General features: G+C 39.2%; 1 protein-coding gene across 50 annotated transcripts in view; it reads left to right on the top strand.

Moving 5' to 3' along the window:
- The window catches only part of TMTC2 (transmembrane O-mannosyltransferase targeting cadherins 2), a 949,512-nt gene that overhangs the window by 318,440 nt on the left and 610,375 nt on the right, over positions 1 to 20,697 (top strand). For all 50 annotated transcript variants that reach the window (XR_014804529.1, XR_014804552.1, XR_014804560.1 and 47 more), the window contains one exon: positions 9,112 to 9,226. Coding sequence is in view for 1 of the 50 variants with exons in the window: in XM_021093031.2 (XP_020948690.2) it covers positions 9,112 to 9,226 (115 nt within the window). In the remaining 49 variants the exon portion in view is untranslated. The remainder of the gene's footprint in view (positions 1 to 9,111; positions 9,227 to 20,697) is intronic.

Raw genomic sequence — 20,697 nt, 5'->3', positions numbered from 1 at the left:
CGTTTCACAGGGAGGAAGGTGAGGTCACCAAGCTGTAAAGCGTTACCCAGGATTTCAGTGCCGCTTCGCAGAGAGGCAGCCTTTGAACCACAACACTCCTGACTGCTGTGTGGCACTGTCATCACCCCTCGTGTCAGCATAAGAAATGAACACAGATATTTTACATCCATGGATTCTTAAGACATAAAAGACTTGAAAGCAAGAGGGAGAAATCTTTGTGGAATTCATGCAGACATTCTGTTCTTGGTACTTTCTGATTTTTCATTTGAGAAAGAAATAGGTAAGAATTGTGTATATATATAAAATTTATTACTTTGGAGTCACTCCTTATTGGCCTTTTAAATGTCATTTCCAGTCATCTTTTATATAAAGTAATACAAAATATTACTTAAAATATAAATAAACACTTCAAATAAAATTTATATAAAATATAAACACTATATACAATTTCACGTTTCACAGTGAAACTAAAAATCTTAATATATAAATAAATATGGATGTATAATTCCTACACAGGGTAAACTTGTGTCTTATAAACATTTTCCATAAAATACATTTAAAAACCAACTCACTGTGGTGATAGCCATCAGATGTCATGCAGCCTGGCACACTGTCACACAGTTGGCCACTTGTTAGTTGTGCAGATGTCTTAACCTCTCAGTGCTCCCATTTCCCCATGTGGAAAATGCTCGCAACCCCCTGCTTCTGAGATTCCAAAGTGACACCAGGGCTGACTTCATTTACAATTTCATAAAACAAATAGCCTGTAGTAAATGCTCAGGAAATTGTAACAGTGGCTGATTATTCTTTTAGAACTATAATGGAAGCATGCTAATATCCTGCAGAATGAATTAACGGTAGAGAAAAGTTGTTGAATAAGGTATATAAATACAGAACAGAAATCTAAGGAAGAGGAGGCAGAATAAAGACCTAGGAGTTACAAACAAGAAGAAACCCTTGCCTATCAACATGCAAACAGAAAGATCAGGGAGAAAGGGAAAGACTGCTTGTAAAAAGGAGGATTAGAAATCACAAGTAATTGTCTAGAGGGAAAGAAGGAGAAGGGAGGAAGGAGAAAGACAAGTACCGTTTTGCCAGGATGAGCCATTTTGATTTAGCGATGTAATGCCCTTGGAAATTCTCCTTTGCTTTCTGCCTCTGCTGAATTAGAACAGTTGTTCTCAGAGTTCCTATACCCTCCCATGAACTTCTCCATCCCCCGTGGATGTATCGTGAGTACTTTCGAAAAGCCTGTGGAGATGGCATGGAGCTCAAAGAGACCAGTCTGAGCTCTGCTTAGAAAGAGGATGTAGACTCTCTGACCACGTTTTCCGTTCGGTTGCCACCCTCTGTAACGTAGAGGCAGATTCCGAGGGATTTCCCTGTCTGTGTTTGAGTCCTCTGTCCGCCTCATCTCCTTCCCTAACAGCTCAGCTCCGTTGTCTCTGGTTGTACGATGTCCCAGAACAAAACGAGGCTGCTTACCTCTGCCTTCGATTAGGCTGCACCCCACTCTCATGATGCCTTTCTCTGCATCTCTAGGTGATGCAACTCAGCTTGTTTGAAGTCTTAGCATGACATATTCTCCTTGATGAAGCTATTGAATCCCCGTTGAGTCTGTATGTTGCTTAAACCTTTAATGGGATTGGGTGCCCCAACCCAGTGCTCCTTTTCTGGCTCCTCCCCTCTCTCCAATCTCTTCAGCCCCTCCCTACTCTCCCCTCTCTTCCTCCTTGCCACCCCCCCCATTCCCACTCCCCATCCGACCATCTTCAGACTTCCTCAGTAGTTTTGTAGTATCTCAGAATCCTCCTGGAAAGAGTTAGGCGGAAAATAAATGGAATAAAGCAAGGCTAGCCTCCCTGCCTCCTTTCTGGGTGAGCACAGAACCCCAGTGTGCTGCTCCCCTAATGTCCTTTATACTGGACAACTTTCAGGCCACCTGTCCAATTCAGGGCAAGTTCTTGGTCTCACGCTCGCTTAGAGACAGATCCAGAGCCTTCCAGCCTCAAAGTGGATCATCCGCATTGATCTCCGGGGCTTCCTTTTCCCCAGTTCACCAGCCGACCCGTTTTCTTGACCAGTAACTGTGGTGCATTTATCCCACTGAGTCTGTCTCCGTAAACCAGAGCTTTCATTAACTCTGGCTGCCAACACTCACAAACCTAAAGCAAGAAAACTAATAGAAAGACAGGAGAGAGAGATGGGTTTGAAGAGAGAGAGCATACCTCGCTCAGACATTCAGGAAGCTTCCTTCCAGAGAAGCAAATGAGAAGATTCCCCTCTGTAATTTTATTTCTCCCAGGCATAATAAGCACACATTAACAAGTAGCAGAATTTCTTCAGTAGCTCTTCTAAATCTGGACCCTTGGATTGTCACCTACCTTATCTTACCAGGCATGTGGTATCACCCTCACCCCCAATTGAAGAAGCATCTCAAGAAGGGCCCCCTCAGCACCGCTCGACCCAGTCTTCTTGCTGCCGTTAAATGCCACCAAAACCAGTCCACCCAATTCTTCCACTGTGGCGTGTCCCTGTTCCAGTCACCTGATTTTTTGGGAAAAGCCCTCACGTATAGATAATTACTTCTGAATAGGAGTAACGTTCTCTTTCCTGATCTGGCTTCTGATTATATGACTGTAATTACTTTGTAAAAATTCAGATGATACACTTACTTGGGCCCTTTAAGTATATTTAAATTTAATTATAAGTTGGGCAAAACCAAACGGTTCACCTCCAGAAGTGATGCATTTAGCTTGTGATACCTTGCACAGCTCATTTTTCAAATTTATATCTACTTGATGGTTAAACTTCTCTCCATAATCGCTTATTTCCTCAGCTAGATGGGAGCTGTTCCAAGGATAAACGATGCATTTATCTTCTTATCCCTCATGGCAGATGTCAACAGATTTTATGTATACAAGGCACAATATATATCTTGGGTTGCATTAACCTATAATTTCTTCCTTAATCAAACTATTGAATTTATTCCGTAGTCTGATGGAATATAATTTTAGCCACCTTACGTACTTTGACCTCCTGTGGAGTTCAGATATCTTTGAAGTTGTACTTGACATCTGGATTATTTGTTGTATTCCAAGGGAAATTCAGTAAGGCCCTGTGTTGCTTACGTCCAAGAGGTACATCCGTAGAGACTTCATTTTGAGTGGCACCCTTGGGAAATGTGCAGTGCCCAGCATGTGTGACCGTTCACTGCAGCCCTGCCTAAAATCACTGTGAGGTGAGAGGATATGAATTGGCAAGTGGCTGGTGCGCTGGGCTGACTAGGGTCTAACTTGCTCTGGAAGATGAAGCAGCCGCATAGGAAGATGATTAGTTCTTTCCATCCTGTCATGGAACACATATTTATTAAATCTCTGCCAAGTGGCAGGAAGAGAGTGAGCCACAGTGCTGTCTGAGGGAAGAGCATTCCAGATGAAGGGAATGACAAGAGTCTGACGCCAGGGTCTTTGTTCCTTCAGTGTGTTCGAGGAATAGCAAGAGGCTAGTACAGACATAGTGACCAAGAGAGAGAGAGTAGTTGGAGACAAAGAAGACGAGGTCAGAGAATTCGTGTGGGGATTGACGGAGAATTCCATGCTGGTCACACCAGGCAGTTGACAGGCAGACGAGTGCAATGACTTTCACGTTCCCCGGGTCCACTGGAGAGTAATGGCATCTTACAGGGTCTCTTTGATTTGCTGCTTTGAGTATATCCTGCAGAACCAAAGGCAGAAGCACGAAGATCAGTTAGGAAGTTACTGCTATAATCCAGGGGGAGATGATGGCTTGAGCCAGGGTGGTATGAGTGGAAGGAAGACAATTCTGATAATTGATCACCCGGGGTCCTCTCCCAAGGGCAACTATTTTAATGCAAAGGCTATCTATGTTCTAGCTATTGTTTTATCAATAAGATTTTCCTTTGTCTTTGACGATTGTTTAAAGCTATGTGTGAATGATTTTTTTCTAAAGAGAACTGGATCATCATGACACTTATTACAGATTGTTTCAGCTCCTTAATTTAGTTGCATTGATCATAAGAGTGAATTTTTCATCGTAGTTAGGAAGTGACAGTCCCAACTAATCAGGAGAGTTTATATGCAGAACTTCTACAAAGCAGTATTTGAGCCCACAGCTTAAGGCCAGATTACAATTTTATGGATTTCTACCTTCCAGTAGAGCTTTTTAAATCCAGGCATTAATGAAAGGCTGATCTTCACAGGCTTGTCATATTGATATGCTGGTAAAAATCTACCAAGTAGTTTCAGTCATTCAGTGAGAGAATTGTCCAGAGAAGAAGGGCTGTATACCTCTAATGCTGAAGCATTTGAATCCAGAAGAGTCGACTGCTTTTTCTTCTTTCCCATTTTTGCCTGTAGGGAAACTTACATTCTTTGTATCTGGACCTCTAGAGAATTACTCTTTTTATATCCTCTTCAGCTTTTCCCTATTCAAATGTCTTTGTTTTTTCTTTATAACTTCTCATCTTGTTTTTTTTTTTTTTTTCCCTCCCTTTGATTAGAGACAATGAAATGAAGATGATGATAATTAACTTGGGTAAGACAAATTACAAACCAAAGAAACAATTCTCAAGTGTGCTAGCACAATACACCGAGGAGAACAAAATGTATTTTACTTGAATGTTTTTGGTTTCTTTATTTGAAATTCTATTTAATTATCAAACACAAAGAAGGTGTTTGTGTACCATAGGTGACAGAGAAAGGACTTCTCGGAGTTCTAGTCTGCAAATGAGGGATAAAACTCTTCAGTTTCCTTACTTGGAGCTTAAGAAAGTTAAACCGATATGTAGTGAATATATCTGATTCATACACATGTGTATTTCTAGCCATTCTGGTCATTATGCCTGTAATATAAGGAAGGGCATGTCACAGGCAGCTGATTCCCGGAAGAGCTCAGTGTAACTGGTATTTAATCCCAGACACAGAGTCCAGAGTATGGATGCAAAACATTTATTTTCTTGTTCCCAGAAGACAACTGATTCTCCAGTCGTGGGTGCTGGACTGGCCGCATCAGCTTCCAGGGGGAACTTTAAACATGCAGATCACAGGCTCCACCCCAGACCTAGTGTGTCTAAAAACTCCAGGTTTGTCAAGAGTGTGTCAAATCCCCTAGATGATTCTGATGTGCAGTAAAGCATGAGAACCACTGGGAAAGGCAAGCTTTCCGGTCTTAGGGAATCCACCAGAGTGGATGGATTCCTCAGACTGCTTGACCTCATCAGATTTCCTTACTTTCCTTTTCTAATGCCCATCAATCCCTGTAGTGTCCTGGCTCCATCCTGTCTCCAAGCCCCAGTAGCAGCTCCTACCCACCGAGCTTCAGGATCTGGCATCTGGCTCGTCTCCGTGGGTGCAACTATAGACCTGCACATGTTTCAGGGAAGAACAATCCTGTCTCACCTGCTAGTATCGTGCACTTCTAACCATTGTTCGGTGCCTTGTTTTATAAAACAGTTCACTTCCCGGTAGTGATCACGGCAAGAGGGCTGAGATGCACAGCCTGTCTGTCATGTGCGCTGCAGTGGGACAGCCGTATTGGGACACTTCTCACATAATCCCCCTTCTTCCAGCACGATTAATAGCCCTATTCCCTTTTACTGTTTTAAGGGCTGTGGTTTAGGTGGTACATTATATCACAGTGAATTTAAATCATAACTAGTTCTAACCCTACTGGAAAGAGATCACAGAAGGATTCGCCCAGAAAGAAATGCTGTAGGGCATAGAAAGAGAAGATGTCCCATTACAATTAGGTAGGCGAGACAGGCCTGGAGATGGGGGTGGAACAAGGCAGAGAAACCTACAGGCTGAAAGTCCAGGACAAGTAAGAATGTGAAGCAGCAGGTCATGCTAGGGAAGCAGAAGCAGCTCACCGTCCGAGCCCCTGTCTGGTGGGAGAAAAACAGAGGAAGCTGGCGGAAGAGGAGTGTTTTGAGGTAAAATCTTTCAGGAAAAAGGGCAAGTTTTGTATCTTACTGTTCCTCTGGTAACATCAGTTTAGGGTCTTTGTTTTGAATTTAGGCTCCTTGGATAATTATTTGTTTAAAAGAAACCTGGTATGTCTTTTTTTCCTTATTTCTGTTGGTTCTATATATTTGAAATGCTTCTTGCTCTGTGGGCTCTATTTCAAACAAACCATCATTGCATAACAGAGCGGAATTATAACTGGCTTTCACATTTGGTTTGGATTTTCACATTCACTTCTTAAAAAAGATACCAAATGATTCACACTCCGTAACATTTTCTGCTTTTATCAGGAAGATCACTAACACTGGACTATTGAGATAGATGGCCTGTTGAGAGCAGAATGTAGGGAATTACGCAAATACTTTACTAATATGTGGGGTTCTGGTTTTTCTGAATGCCAGCATGATGAATGAATTCTATGTTATAAGCCGATCACATGGGAATTTTTTTCTGTCACCCTTTACGATACTAAAAATTACGTGTTTCATGTAGTTTGGGGATCTTGGAAGCTGCTGCAAAGTACGTTCTATGGCAAAGCTTACCGAAGCTGTAAGGAAATGCTTTTAACTATTTGACAAACTGGGTATTTGAGTGTGTACCACTAGTTAATCTTCCTCCTTTTGTCGTGGTTGTCGTTGTGTCCAGCAGTAACAGAATCTGAAAGGCTTTGCCCTGGACCTTGCAGGTCTGTGTCCTCTGGTGGCATCAGGTATCACTGTCACACAGACGTCTTGTCACTGTCCCTCTCTCTTTCTGTGTGTGCAGTCTGGATTTCATTCCTTCCTTTAACGAGAGCTTGTGTGTGTATATCTACATATCTCCTTTGCCCTCTGCCATCTGGAATAATGAATTTTAAGAAAATACCCTTCATTATTCCATTGATCATTGCATTTTTCTAACTATAAATACAGAATACATTTCAGAATGAATTGCTATTTGGAAAGGAAAAAAAAGAACAATTAATAAATGACTGCATTATCCTTGGTTTAACTGTCACATCATTCATATATTTATTAATGCGTTTAATTCAGTAAATGTGCCTTGAAGACAGGGAGCAATACATGTTGTGTTTTAATTTTCTTTAATGTATGAAAGGATAACTAACTGAGAAATTGATGTGCCCTCGTATCCTTTCCTGAGATGTATGCAAGGAGATGCTTATTCTGAAGTATGCGCCACAGATGATGCAACTTTTGTTCTACTCTTTTAAAACCTCATGTACCTTTTTTTTTCTTTTTCTTTTTTTTCTTTTTTTGGTCATGTCCATGGCATGTGGAGGTTCTCAGGCCAGGATTCAAACCCATGCCACAGCAGTGACAATGCCAGATCCCAGATCCTTTACCTGCTCGGCCACCAGGGAACTTTGTGAAAAACCTCATATACTTTAAATTGAATCTCCTATCACCACGTTTATAGAGTTAGCATCTATGTGAATTTCATCAGTAATGCATTTTTCTATGTATAAACATAACTATTTACAACTCTGTTTTCTTCGTTTTTGACCCAACAATTTTGTTTGTTTGGGGAGATAAGAAAAGGACCAAATGTTTGGTGACAAACTAAGAAAGTACATGGAAAAGTTTTTAGAGAAACAACTGAAGGATCTCCAACTTCTGGCCTGAAAACTTTTCTCTTTTCATTTTAAAAAGTAGGATTAAAATCCTAGGCCTGGCTTTACTCACCACGCCTTACCCACTGAAGTTTAGAAATGCTTACGAACAAGTGGTGGCTGTGGTTTATTCTAAATCCTTGAAACAGAAAGTTTCCCCTGTATTTTTTAAGTCCCTTTAGGTCAAAAGACAGTCCGTACTATGTATTAGGGAGACGGTAAACAGGAGACTCTTCTCACCGCTCAGGGTGGGGATGGGGGTGGAGGAGGGGCCTGAGCATTTTTTAGGTTTTTCTGTTTCTCTGTGTGCCTTAGGACTTGCAAATCATTTTTATTACTTCATCCATATTGTTAAAGACTTGAACTTTCAGCAAACAGGAATCCCAAAGCACAAATAAGGAACTGATAGAAAACAACTCTCTAAGCCTGTCAGTTGCATGGGTGGTTCTGCATATCTGTCATCCCTTAATTTGGTTTTCACTTGATTATCTGATCAGATAAGGCTTAACAAACATTACTTCTGCTGCTAATAAATCCCTAGCTATAAAAAAAATGCAGGCTGTTCTCTCTGTTTACAGCCTTAAAACTGGATCCAAATTTTGTTATTTTCTGTGCCTTTACAATATGATTCTAGGATAACATCAGATAACAGTTCCTAAGATACACGTTTTAAAGATTTGTGTGGTTCTATCTGCATTAATTCCAACCTTGCAAAGCCGACCCGAAAGCAATCTCAAAAATCTGAAGTTGTTAATATTTCTTCTGTATTTATTAGTCTAATTAAGTTAACGCTAAACTAACTTTTCTATGTTCTTTTGAAAATTTTAGCATTACTTACATATAAGACATAAGTGTATCTCAATATGTGTAGCCCTGTTTGTGCTTATGCATCAGAGACAAAAGCTGTTTTAAAGGACCAATAATTTAAATCAACTCAGTTCCTTTGTAATATTTCTTTTGTTTCTACAAAGCAACTATCGTCTTAGGATCTCAGAGGGTTATAGCCAGTAATTAAATTTTATACTAGTGATACAGCATCATGATTACAGTGACATTTAGGTGAAACAGCTACTGTTTAAACCAGTTGGTTGGTAGCTTAATAAAATATTTTGTACCCGAGCTGAGGATTTAGCAGAACTAATATAGCGTCTTAATCCTGCAACACTTTGACCCTCAGAAAATAATCATCTTCTCAGTAGTCTTTTTTTAATATATTTTTTTTACATTTTAAAAACATTTTTACGTCTGTAATAGATCTTCAAATTTGTTTCTTTCTTGCTTCAATAGTCTATGGAGGATTTTTAAGAAAAAAATAATTGTTAATGTACCAGATGAGGTGTGTTGAGATATCCTGCACTTAAGGGAAAGGCCCATAAAATATGACACCAGTGAGCACATAACTGCACGGCGCATATACATCTTCGCTTCCTTCTTCCCTTTTTTCCCTATAGCAGCTTTTGTTGTTTCGCAAGATTATTATTCTCCGTGTTGAAGAGCACTTGTTTTCATACTTGGCAGGTCAGTTTCTTCTGGAAGAAGCTCGCCTCATCGAAGCAGCCGAGATGGCCAAAAAGGCAGCTGAACTGGACAGCACGGAGTTTGACGTGGTCTTCAATGCTGCCCACATGCTCAGGTTAGTTTTTGCTGTGTGCCTTGGGAGACCAGCACTGTAGCGTTAACTGTATTAAATGAATATGATGTAATTAAATCAGTTATACTAATTCCCCTTATTTTACCATCTTATTCCACATTCTGAAGGTGAATTAGGCTCTTTAGCCATGATAAGATCAGTCAGGACTATTTAATTCATTACAGTTGAAATGCATAGTGTGTGGGGTGTATGAGTGTTTAGGGCTCTCTGAAAATTGTTAAGGCCCTTTCTCCCTTCCCTTCAAAAATGATCATCCATAACATACAAAAGAAAATTGGAAAATTAAAATTAATAACTATCTAATGAAATGTCTCCAAAACAAATGTTATGACAATTAGTCAACTGCCTCTCAATATTTGCATTTTTATTCTAATTATCATGTAGATACATTTTATTGTGCTTTTTAGTAGAGGATTATCAAATGCAAATATACCGAAGGCCTATCAAGTTCTCACACTGGCCCTATAATTAGCACTGTTGTTATGTTTTTAGACCTTTAGTCCATCTGTTTTCAGAAAGATTAATTTGAAGACTAACTAAACAATTAAAAGGTAGATTAATTTTTTGTGCGACTATGGAGTAAAAGTGCATTAAAGGAGGATTTTTTAAGACACTCAGGTAACTTACATAGTTGTTTAAAAGGCATTATTTGTTCTATTAGCTGTATGTTTGCCCCTTCTCACACACTCTTACCTGATTTAATTCTGTTAAATCTCTGCTTAAATGCTTCACTAGGTGACGTTCACACTATGCATGGGCTCTGAGCTTGGCTTCTAGACACAAGTTTCCGCTTACATGGGTTACTTTACATGGAAAGCAAGATAACAGAGGGATTGGTGCACATTTGGAAGGTTTTAGAAAGTGGACTTTTTCTTTTCTTGTCTTGTCTTGTCTTTTCTTGTCTTGTCTTGTCTTTTCTTGTCTTGTCTTGTCTTTTTGCCATTTCTTGGGCCGCTCCCGCGGCATATGGAGGTTCCCAGGCTAGGGGTTGAATCGGAGCTGTAGCCGCCGGCCTACGCCAGAGCCCCAGCAACGCGGGATCCGAGCCGCTTCTGCAACCTACACCACAGCTCACGGCAACACCGGATCCTTAACCCAGTGAGCAAGGGCAGGGACCGAACCCGCAACCTCATGGTTCCTAGTCAGATTCGTTAACCACTGCGCCACGACGGGAACTCCTAGAACATGGACTTTTGAGAAGAGTAGAACATTATGTTTTTTTATCCTGATTTGCATAGAGTTAAGAAATAATACAGAGAGATTCCTGTACCATTTATTCAGTTATCCCAATGGTGATACCATGTACAACTCCCATACAGTATCAGGCAGTATTTTGACACTAGTGGCATCCGCTGGTTTTATTGGGTTTCCCCAGTTTTACGTGTGTGTGTCTGTGTGTATTTAGTTTTATGCGCTTTTATCACACATATAGGTTTATGTATTCATCACTCTGGTCAAAATACAGGCAGTTTCCCTCACCACAAGCATCCCTTGCATTGTCCTTGCATAACCATGTGCTCTCACCTACCCCTTTCCCAGGGAACAATAGTTAAAGCAAGTTTTATAAGCTACCTTTGGGTTTATAATTTGAGTTTATTGCTGTAACTGTATCTTAGTGGTTTCCTTCTTGGCTTTTAATAAGTTTTAAAAAAATTCAAAGTCTGTTTGAGAGGAAAGAGGATGTTGCGAGGTTTGTTTAATACCTTCACCCTACATTAGTGCTTAGGGTTCCTAAAACGGATACCTGCAAAGAAAAATCAGGATTCAGTGGACTATCAGTATATGTTTAAAATGAACTACAGTCAGTTGATAGTTTGCAGAAACTTTCACTGGGAAAATAATTTTTAAAAGACACTTTAATTTGCATGACAAGGTTAGCTGCTATGATGGGAAGAGGACTTTTTTGTTTTTCCTGAATAAAACACTATGCTTTTAGTCACAATAAACCATTTCCAAGGATGCGAACACACAAGATTCTGCAAGCTAATTCATCTTAATCATAACGATAATAGGTACTTTCATCAGCAAGGTGTTTTGCTGCATATTAAATCAGTATCTGAAATTCAAGGTCTACCCATGCAAACTTGTTAATAGAACATTACCAAAAAAAAAGTCCTTGTTAAATATATGGCTTATAACTTTTCCTTGGTTATTATCCTAGTGCTGGAAACCACTGGAACGTTTTTGTTATATATTGGTGATATGGAAATCTTTACAATTTTGTTTGTTTTTTTTTTTTCAGGGCTGCACGTGCAGCATATGGAAGTTCCTAGACTAGGGGTCGAATCAAAGCTGCAGCAGCCAGCCTCCACCACAGCTACAGCAATGCTAGATCCGAGCTGCATCTGTGACCTACACCACAGCTCAAGGCAATGCTGGAACCTTAGCCCACTGAGCCAGGCCAGAGATCGAACCTGCCTCCTCATGGATACTGTCGGGTTCATTACCCCTGAGCCACAGCAGGAACTCCTAGGATTTATTTTTCAGATCTTTAACTTTCTGCAAAATCTCTAAGTTGCCTTCAGTCAGTACCTTCCTAAATTGACGGCAAGTGTGACCACGGCAGCCTGGCCAAATCCTCTTCCCTTTGGTGGTAGTCCCTATGCATTTGATACTTATTTTTTCAGCACTGTCAAATTCAGGCATTTCTTGAAGGTTTACTGTGCAGGATGAACACCAGCCTCTTTCCTAATTAATTAGGACTTTGTTTGCTGAAAAGAAGAAGAAAGGATACTGGTTTTCCAACCCCCTGAATGGTTAGCCATCAAGATTTGGCTTCCTCCGTGTTAGAGCGAACATTTCCCCTGGGGATGCCGCATTGTTCTGAATTGCATTCGATATGAATTTTTTTTTCTTCAAGAGCTCTGTTCTTTTGTAAGATATTTAGGAAACAAAATTGGCAAAGTTTGGTGGTCCTTTGGATGTGAGGGAAAGGACAGCTGTCTTCCTCTTTGTGTCTAGTTTAGCTGGGTTAATATTTGACTTAATACCCAAAGCAGCAATTTCGAAAATTTCATAGTTTAAGGTAAGATATGGTTTGAAGCACTCATTTAACTTCCCATTCCTTGGCTAGTTCCCCATGCATGGAACCCAAAGAATCTATTAATAAGGAAAAAATTGCTCCTCAGAAAAGTGGAAAAGAAAAAGGAAAAAGTCATTCCATCTAGAAGAGACCAGATGGGAAGAGCCCATCAAGGGGCAAAATGCTTTATGTCAAGAGGCTTGAGATGTAGACATTCCGAACAGACCCATTTTAATTCTCCGTGTGGGTAAAGATCTCTTTCTGTAAAATTAGAACATTTCTCTTCCATGTTGTCCCTGTCAAGGTGATTCACAAGAACATTATGTGTTGTGGAAGTATTAACGCCATGTACCCAATATATCTGGCCTTCTGCCTTCCAGAAACATTATAGGGTTGCACTTTCCTGCCTTCATGGGTCTCATGGGGTTGTTGGACGTGTGAATCTGATGTATATCACTTTTAAGCCAACATTGTAGGAGGCGGTGCTTTTCCCTTTCTCTGACTTGAAAATTGTGCAAATAGATCCTGAAGTAAGCACAGGGAGGCAAAGCTCCCTTCTCACTTGGATTGGATAAGTCGAGTGAGTATGAAATAAATTTTGTCTTAATTCACTCAGATGTAGGATATTTATGATTACAATGTAACCTAACCTATCCTAACTGATACAGAATATATCCATGAAAATAAAATAGATAGTTGGAAAGCGGACCTGTATAACAGCAGAAAAGGTTACTAAGCAATTGATAGGATCCTTGACTTCATGACTGCAATAGAGGCAATGGAAAGTTGATAGATTCATAGTTTAAATAGATGTTAGAGATATTTTCCCAGAACTTAATGGAAAATACTGAAGACATGAAAATGAGGACTGAAAAGATAAAGGGTTGGGGGGTAGACTGAGAATAGTATATATACACTAATAATTATATATATATTTCTATAGTTATATAGAGTACACAACTGTGTGTACATGGCTGTACATGCCTGTATAGTATATATGTAGTCTTTATGCAAGATGTGATATATACTTTTGTCTGTGTATATATAAATATATGTATATAATTATATGCTGTATATATTGTATATAGTTATGTATGGCACATACATACATAATTTAATGTTTTGTTAATGTTAATATAAATAGAAAATTTATGAAGGAGAACATAGAGCAGATAAATAGCTATCAACAAATAGAGAACATTTCCAAGATAGGACAAAAGTCTTTAATAATTATATTGAAAGCAAAATTAGTGAAAATAGATCTACTCCTAAACTTGTCTTGTATGGGTCACATTTTTTAGCTGCAAACTAAATAGTCCATTCTTGTCAGTTTAAGCAGAAACAGGATTTACTGAGAATATTTTATAGCACACAGACTTGAGAGTGCTCTACACAGCCAGAAATAATCCCCAACCTGCAATTTTCCTTGGGGCTCAGCAGCTCGTACAGTCCAGTCACTGTCGCCTATGAGGAACCACGTAGAGCAAGCACCACATTCAGTAGAAGATGCTGCTTCTGGGCTCAGCTTCCTCCCCATCTGCTCACCTCTGACTTTGAGTCCCTTGAGGTTGCATCTGATTGGTGGAAACTGAGTCATGTGCTGATACTTTGGCTGGAAGAAAGTTGGAAGGTGAGGGAGTTCCTGGCCTCTGCCTTGTTGGGAAAGACAGAATCCACATTGTAGCTAATTATCAAATATATTTCCAGGAAGGGTGATCACAGATGTTGAAGGCCTTACATAATGTGAATGTTGACTACATGTGCTGACATTTTTAGTACTTCAAATAAAATGGAAAAAGTCCTAGATGTTTCCAGATGAGAGCCCTAAAAAAAGCAGATTGGTTATCATCAAAGGAAAATATCAAAGGAATTTAAAATACTCAAACTCAGTAGAGTTATGTCTACAGAGTTGTGAGAGGAAATATTGAATCAATTATTCTGTTAGAAGCATTTTGTATGAATGGATTTATTCAATGTTCTCCCAGAACTCGAAACTAGAACGTGCAGAAAGATATTTGACACCTGAGAGGAAGTCTGGAGGCACTGAAAACAAACGTAATCACAACATCCAAGGACTGTGGTATAAAGTGTTTTTTGTTTTTGTTTTTAATCCACTTACAGGGTAATGAAGGAACAGAAAAGTAGTTTTGCAAACATCTCTTTTCTGCCTGGCACCATATTTTTCGTTTTAATTGTCACTCTCTTAATTATAATTGACATATATGAAATAGACATTAACATTCCCATTGTATAGATGAAGACACTGAGGCTCAAAGAGAGTCAATATTTCCCACAGTTGGTAAGGCTGGGATTTAAGTTTAATGTGTTCTGGCCCAAGTACAATGCTGTTGTCACATTGTCTCCCTCACAGCTTTATAGCTGGTTGATTACCCAGAAGATGTGATTCTTGAATTTATTGACAGAAAAAGGGTTTATAGGGAGCACCAAGTTAGAAAATGTGTAAATCCTGAATCGCAATGTGCTTCCAATATTATTAAATCATCCCTTTGTGGTAATAGGAGAGAGAACGTCAAGTTTGTACTCACAAAGGGTTATTAAGCTTTTAGAAATACCGCCACGGTGTATTGTCTGGCACAGGACGTTCTGCTGAGATAAGCATGCAGTTACCCTTTTCTCCAGGCCTAAGGCAGTAAGGAAAGCAAAACCGCCCTGAACCAACTAGTTCCCATTGCTTCTCTAATTTCTAGAGAGGAGAGTGAATGTATGAGAAAGAATTGTCTTTCGATTTTCATTCTCAAATAATTTCACTGGCAGTGACATACAATTGAAGTTCTCAAGTGCTGAAGGAACAAAATCAGATTATTCACTCAGAGCAGATTGCGAATGTACACACACGCAGAGAAGTACATATATTGGATGTTGGAGAGGTGTGTGTGTGTGTGTGTGGGTGTGTGTGTGTGTGTGTTCGTGTGTATATATACCAAGGCCTCCCAGGTTTTGTGCTTTCTTCTTGAACACTACCCAGATGATCAAAGACCACATGAAAATTTACCAGGTTTTCCATGTATACATTGTACTTGACTGCCAACTTTTGGACGAGAGGGTCTCATTTCAACTAGGTTGTCCTGGGTGGGAGGGACTTTAAAGCAAAGGGGTGAGCAGATGAGATTGAAGGTAGGCATTTTCCTACCCGTGCTTCTCTGACATTAACGTACCTGCGACTCACCTGGGGGTCTTGTGCAATCGCGTGTTGCAATTTAGTATTTTAATGTGAGTGGTGCCTGTGGTTTTGCCCTTAGAGGGTCCCACGTGATGCTTATTATGTTGGTTCCCGAACAACTTCCACAAGCAAGTTCTAGCTTGCCTCTCCTCCTGTCATCTCTCTCAACCAAGCATGAGCGCAAGAGGTAATTTACAATATAGGAATGTTGTAGCTGACGTGGCCAATGCGTATTTCTTCCCTTGTCACTTTTCCAGTGCATTTCCTTATGTGATCTTTCTAGATATAGGCTTAACCTGTCCTTAGCAGCCTTAAAAGATTTGAAGCCATGAAGGAATGGGCTTAAACTCTTAAAGGGCATCAAGCTCCTTCTAACTTCAAGGAATCTTTTTGTAAAGCTGTACCATCACCATAGTCCTTTCCTCTGTTTTTGCTACATTTCCACTCTGCCTCTCCACCCGTTATGTTTGGTACCAAGGCAGATGTCTATAGGTCAGAAGCCGTTTTTGATGTCTTGACTGAGAAGTTTTCATTTAAGAAGACCTGATCATAAACAATGCATTCTAGCAATTTCATTACAGAGTTTTTTCTTCTTCCATTATTTTTACATATGGGTGACTCTGGTTTTGCTATTTTAAGATTTTTCCGTGCATTTTTATGTCCTTGTCTGTTTAGTTCTACTTCTCTTCCTTCTGTACATTCTATCGACTAGAATTAAGATTTAGCTCTGCGTTGAGTAACTTAAGACTAAAGTGTAAATTTAGCAAGTGGGAATTAATCCAGGAAATCTCAGCTGCTGTTTCACTCTGCTTTCAGGATACAGGAACAAACATCTCCCGAGTTTAAAAAAAAGTTTGTAAGTCATCCTTGAAAATAATCACCCAGAGTTCAATAAAATATTCTTTTGTATGGGTCAGTTATTATCCATATTAAACAATATTAATTCAAAATTGACAGCTCACAACTTTGCCATTGTAAAGAGTGTCTTCTAAATGCTACCTAAGTTTTTATTTTTTATATTTTCAGGGAAGTAATTTTAAATTTGCCAACCTTTAATTTTATAATTCTTATAGAATACATAAAAATGTAGATAACTATAAATAATTCTTTTAATCAGATTCTCCTTAAATATCTTACAGGGTATATTAAGTTCTTGTTTCATAACATAATTGACTCCCAAATTTCTTTTATATATCATTTCTTATAAGAGTATTGGGACCTAAGCCCATGTTCCAAAAGATACTTTTGTCTTAAAAAATAATGCCAGAGAGAGGAATTAGCTGTATGAAATATATTTCTATATTCGTAAGAGATGTAAGTTGTGTAGTCCCATGTGCAAAAATGGAATTCTCTAGTAATCAAATGATGACATTTGTTTGTGACTTTTGTTATTTGTATTCACTTTGAGCCTGCATTTTCACTGATGGCACAAAAGCTCAATCTAAAGACTTTAAAAATATAATCAGCCCAATCCAGTTATTTCTTTAGAATTCAAGGTTTACTTTATAGCCTAGTTTAAAATACCATCTAGCCTTTTCTACTTCCTTATCTTTCCTGGCCCCGAGAGGCCACAGAGAGTGTGTACAGGCCAAGGGCTCTGCATATATGATGGGCAGGGGGTAATGATAAGAAAGGAGCCTCCATTTGCATTTCCAGTTGATGTCTGTTGTTGACGTGGTGATTCAACCTTTATTCTCTAGATATGGGACATAGCATTGACGCAGGGTGACACTTTAGAGTAGTGGCCCATCTGGACCCAGCGTGATTTTCTAATAAGAGTACTTTTCCTTGCTCATCCTGCCATTCCTGGCTTCTGTAAGGAGTATCGAGACCAGACGCAAGGTTGTCTGCATGTGACCCTGGGTGGCAGCGCTCTTGTCAGAGACAGCTCCTTTCCCTGTTACCCACCTCCTGAGTCTTCAACTCAGACATGTGGAAATCTTACGGGTCTCCTTTCTGTCTAATTGTGATCACCTTCCACCAAAAATGGGAACTCATGAATGTAAGAAAGTACTTTCTAAGCACTGCTCTTGTGTTTTTCACTCCCTGTTTCTTTGCCTTTCCCCTGAGTTATTTCCCCTTTCTGTCTTCTTCAAAGCGGGTGAGGTATGTAGGGCAAAATGCAATAGCACATTTCACTGTTCCTGAAACTATCTTTGGGTCTGCTGGGAGGGAGAAATTCATTTCTATCAGTCTGGGAATCGGAGTTGGACAGGAAGTAAGACTTGTCATTGCAAATGTTCTCTGTATTCTCTTTTGTGCAAATCTCCTTTCTTACATTTAAATCATGTCTTTTAAACATAAGAAGAAGAAAACATGTCTCATTCCTTTCTTAGGATTTGCTGTAGGAATTGTGTGGTCAACTGCCACAAAACAACGTATCACCTGTCATTCTGCTAAATCTGATGCTTGCAAAGATACCAGCATGATCCCGTTGTTGAGCTATTTCTTTTAGTGCCCCTGATTCTTAGCTCAACCTCCTCCCAGCTCTATTACCTTTGGGAAGCTATCACCTTCTCTAAGCCTCCCTTTCATCGTCCTTGAAATGTGGTTAACAACAGACATTGACTCAGGTATTTAAATGGAGTAATCCATGAAATTTTAGAAGTGATACATAGAAAATGTACTGTCCCAGCAAAGAAATAATGAACAAAAACAAAAAATATGGTTATTCAGGAAAAGTATATTGTATCAGCTTCTTTTAATAGTTTGATCCTCATAGTCCTGGGAGCCTGAGTGTTATAATCAATCTCTCCCAATCCAGTCGTTGAGATTCTAGACAATAGTTAATAGAATCCCCTAAGGAACTAGCATAATATTGCTAATTTCCTCAGTTTTCAAATGTTTATCAGTGATTCAGTCATTTTTACAGCGAAGATTTATTAAGCATTCCCACGGTGCTTCTTGCAGAAAGGAGAAGGCAGTACAGCTTACACCACAGAGGAGACACTGGACAGCTCCTCCTGACTTCTCTGTTTGTCAAGAGTAAAACTGGGGTATAAATGAAGATTCAGTGGGTAGAGCTGACATACTCGTCTTCCTACAACTTTCCATGTGTTTCCAGAAATGCCTGCTGACTAGGAGTCAATAAAAACTGTTCAATATTAGAAGCAAAGTCTGAGCGTCAAAATTAATTTTCACAATGTTATGACAAATCTAATAAATTCTACTATCTGTATTTTTAAAATTTCACTGGAATATCATCAGTTCTACTTCTGGCTTAAGAAACGAAGTCTCCTAAACTACCTATTTCCTTTGGGGATTAAAAGACCGACAACAGTGAAGACTTGAAAAACTAATAACCTTTTTAGAGGGAAAAACTTTTTTTAAGTGCATTGATTATTCTTTGAAAGGCATTTTACCTAGTGCATTCCTTAGTTTCTCTTTTGATCCTTATCTACCTCATGAATTTGAATGTCCATAAAGATGAATATTAATGGTAGCTATACTTCCCATGTTAGATATCTCTATTGATTGATCTTGCTTCAAAGTAACTTACTTCTTTGTAGTATTAAGTTACTCTAATTTCCTACCTCCATGCCTTTTTATTTTCCTCTGGAGAAAACCCTTCCAGGGCATGACCTAATGAATTCTGGTTCAGATTTCCAAATGAATGTAAACCAAAGTGATTCTGTAATTTGGTGGAGGGAACCTTCATTAAATACCCTAGCGAGAGAATTTTTACTATTTCATACCAGACTAAAGTACTTTTCTTGACATATTGAAATGGAACTTCAACATTTACGAGAATATAAATTGCAGCCACACGTTGTAATATGTCCTGAGTCCAGGAGAGCCTTAAGTCAAGGGTTTTTACTTTCTCTGTAACCCCATTAAAAATAGCAGTGGTTTTCATTATTTTTCCTTTAAAAATTAGAAAAATATGTCCTACTCTCCAGAGAGATGTTATCTTCACTTATTCGCATAATTTATATGGTTGCATGGCCTATGTCTTCATAGTTTTTATTTGGTTTGACCAATGTGAAAATTCAATTTTGTAGGTATGGCTAGTCTGCCCTCTCTTTTAAAGAGAGGGGTGGTTTTCTAATTGAGAAAGTTGATTTCTGTTTCTCCTTTTCATTCCTGACCCCTTTGCAGTCTTTTTGTCTCAAAAGCTTCTTCACTTCACAGTTTCAAGAGAACACTCCATTTTGACTGCAAGATCCCAACATTAACCACTGTTTTTCACGTTGTAGTTGTGCTCTGCAGTCCTCTTCCAGTGGCATTTCTTCTCTACCCCACAAATATGATCATCAGATTACCCCTCAATTTGCAAGAGTTTTCTAGCTCTTATTATCTACCATCGTGGTGGGTTTTCTGAAACCAGTGGCATGATTGAAAAAACACAGCATGTTTTGATGGCTGGTTGGCTGCACTTCCTCAAAATTTGGACATTTGATTTCTTCTGTTAACCAGTTGGCCAGACCAAGAAGTTTGCCGTGAATTGCAAGAATAGACAATGCACAAACTTATAAAGTTCCCTGCGCATCCCATTTGTATAAGTCAACTATGCTGCTCGTGGTATTTGATGGTCATTAAGAAAAACTGGCTGTAGCCAGCTATTTGAAGGCTGTGGGAACTTGAGTTTATTATAGACAGAAGACATAGCTTAAATCAGCAGGAAATAAGGTAGCCCCAGAGTCTTCCTGTAAAGAAGCAGGATATCCAATAACAGTTCTTTACAGGAAAAGACAGACTAAGCATAGACCTGTTGCTTCTACCATTGTGAGCAAATTCTAGTCATCTTTCGGTCATTTGCTTAAGAATGAAGTTTCTAAGCAAGAATATCCCATTACCTGAGGCTACATCGTTTGCCTGTCCTGATGGCCGGAGAGCAAATAGAGGGAGAGGCTAGCCTCTTTTTATTTTTTTCTTTTTCAGACTACAGGTAATGGAAGGTTCCTCTCCTGAATTGGAAAGAAAGCAACTTTCTAGATGGATAGAATTTGTTTTTTAAAAACCTGTAAATGTTTACTATTTTCATAAAACAAAACCAACTGAGTAGTAATCGTGACACTTTATTTTTGACATCATATTGATGCAGGAGAATCCCAATCCCATAACATATTATCCGGATTAGCTTGGAAAAGGAAAATAACGTTTCTCATTCCTAATGTGTCAAGTGAAAATAGTAATACCTGCTGAACAGCATTAAGGGGAGATGTCATTTAAAGGCAGTGACAAGTACATTTCGGGCATTCAGTTTTATGTGATTTTTTTCTTTGCTTCATCAGCTTATTATTTGGCATG

The sequence above is a fragment of the Sus scrofa genome, chromosome 5 (assembly GCF_054392235.1).
Source record: "Sus scrofa isolate SSC_HxYL_T2T_F1_AM1 chromosome 5, Sscrofa_HxYL_maternal_Yorkshire_Landrace_v2.0, whole genome shotgun sequence".
In the NCBI taxonomy this organism is placed as follows: Eukaryota; Metazoa; Chordata; class Mammalia; order Artiodactyla; family Suidae; genus Sus; species Sus scrofa.
This window is presented reverse-complemented; position numbering and strand designations above follow the sequence as displayed.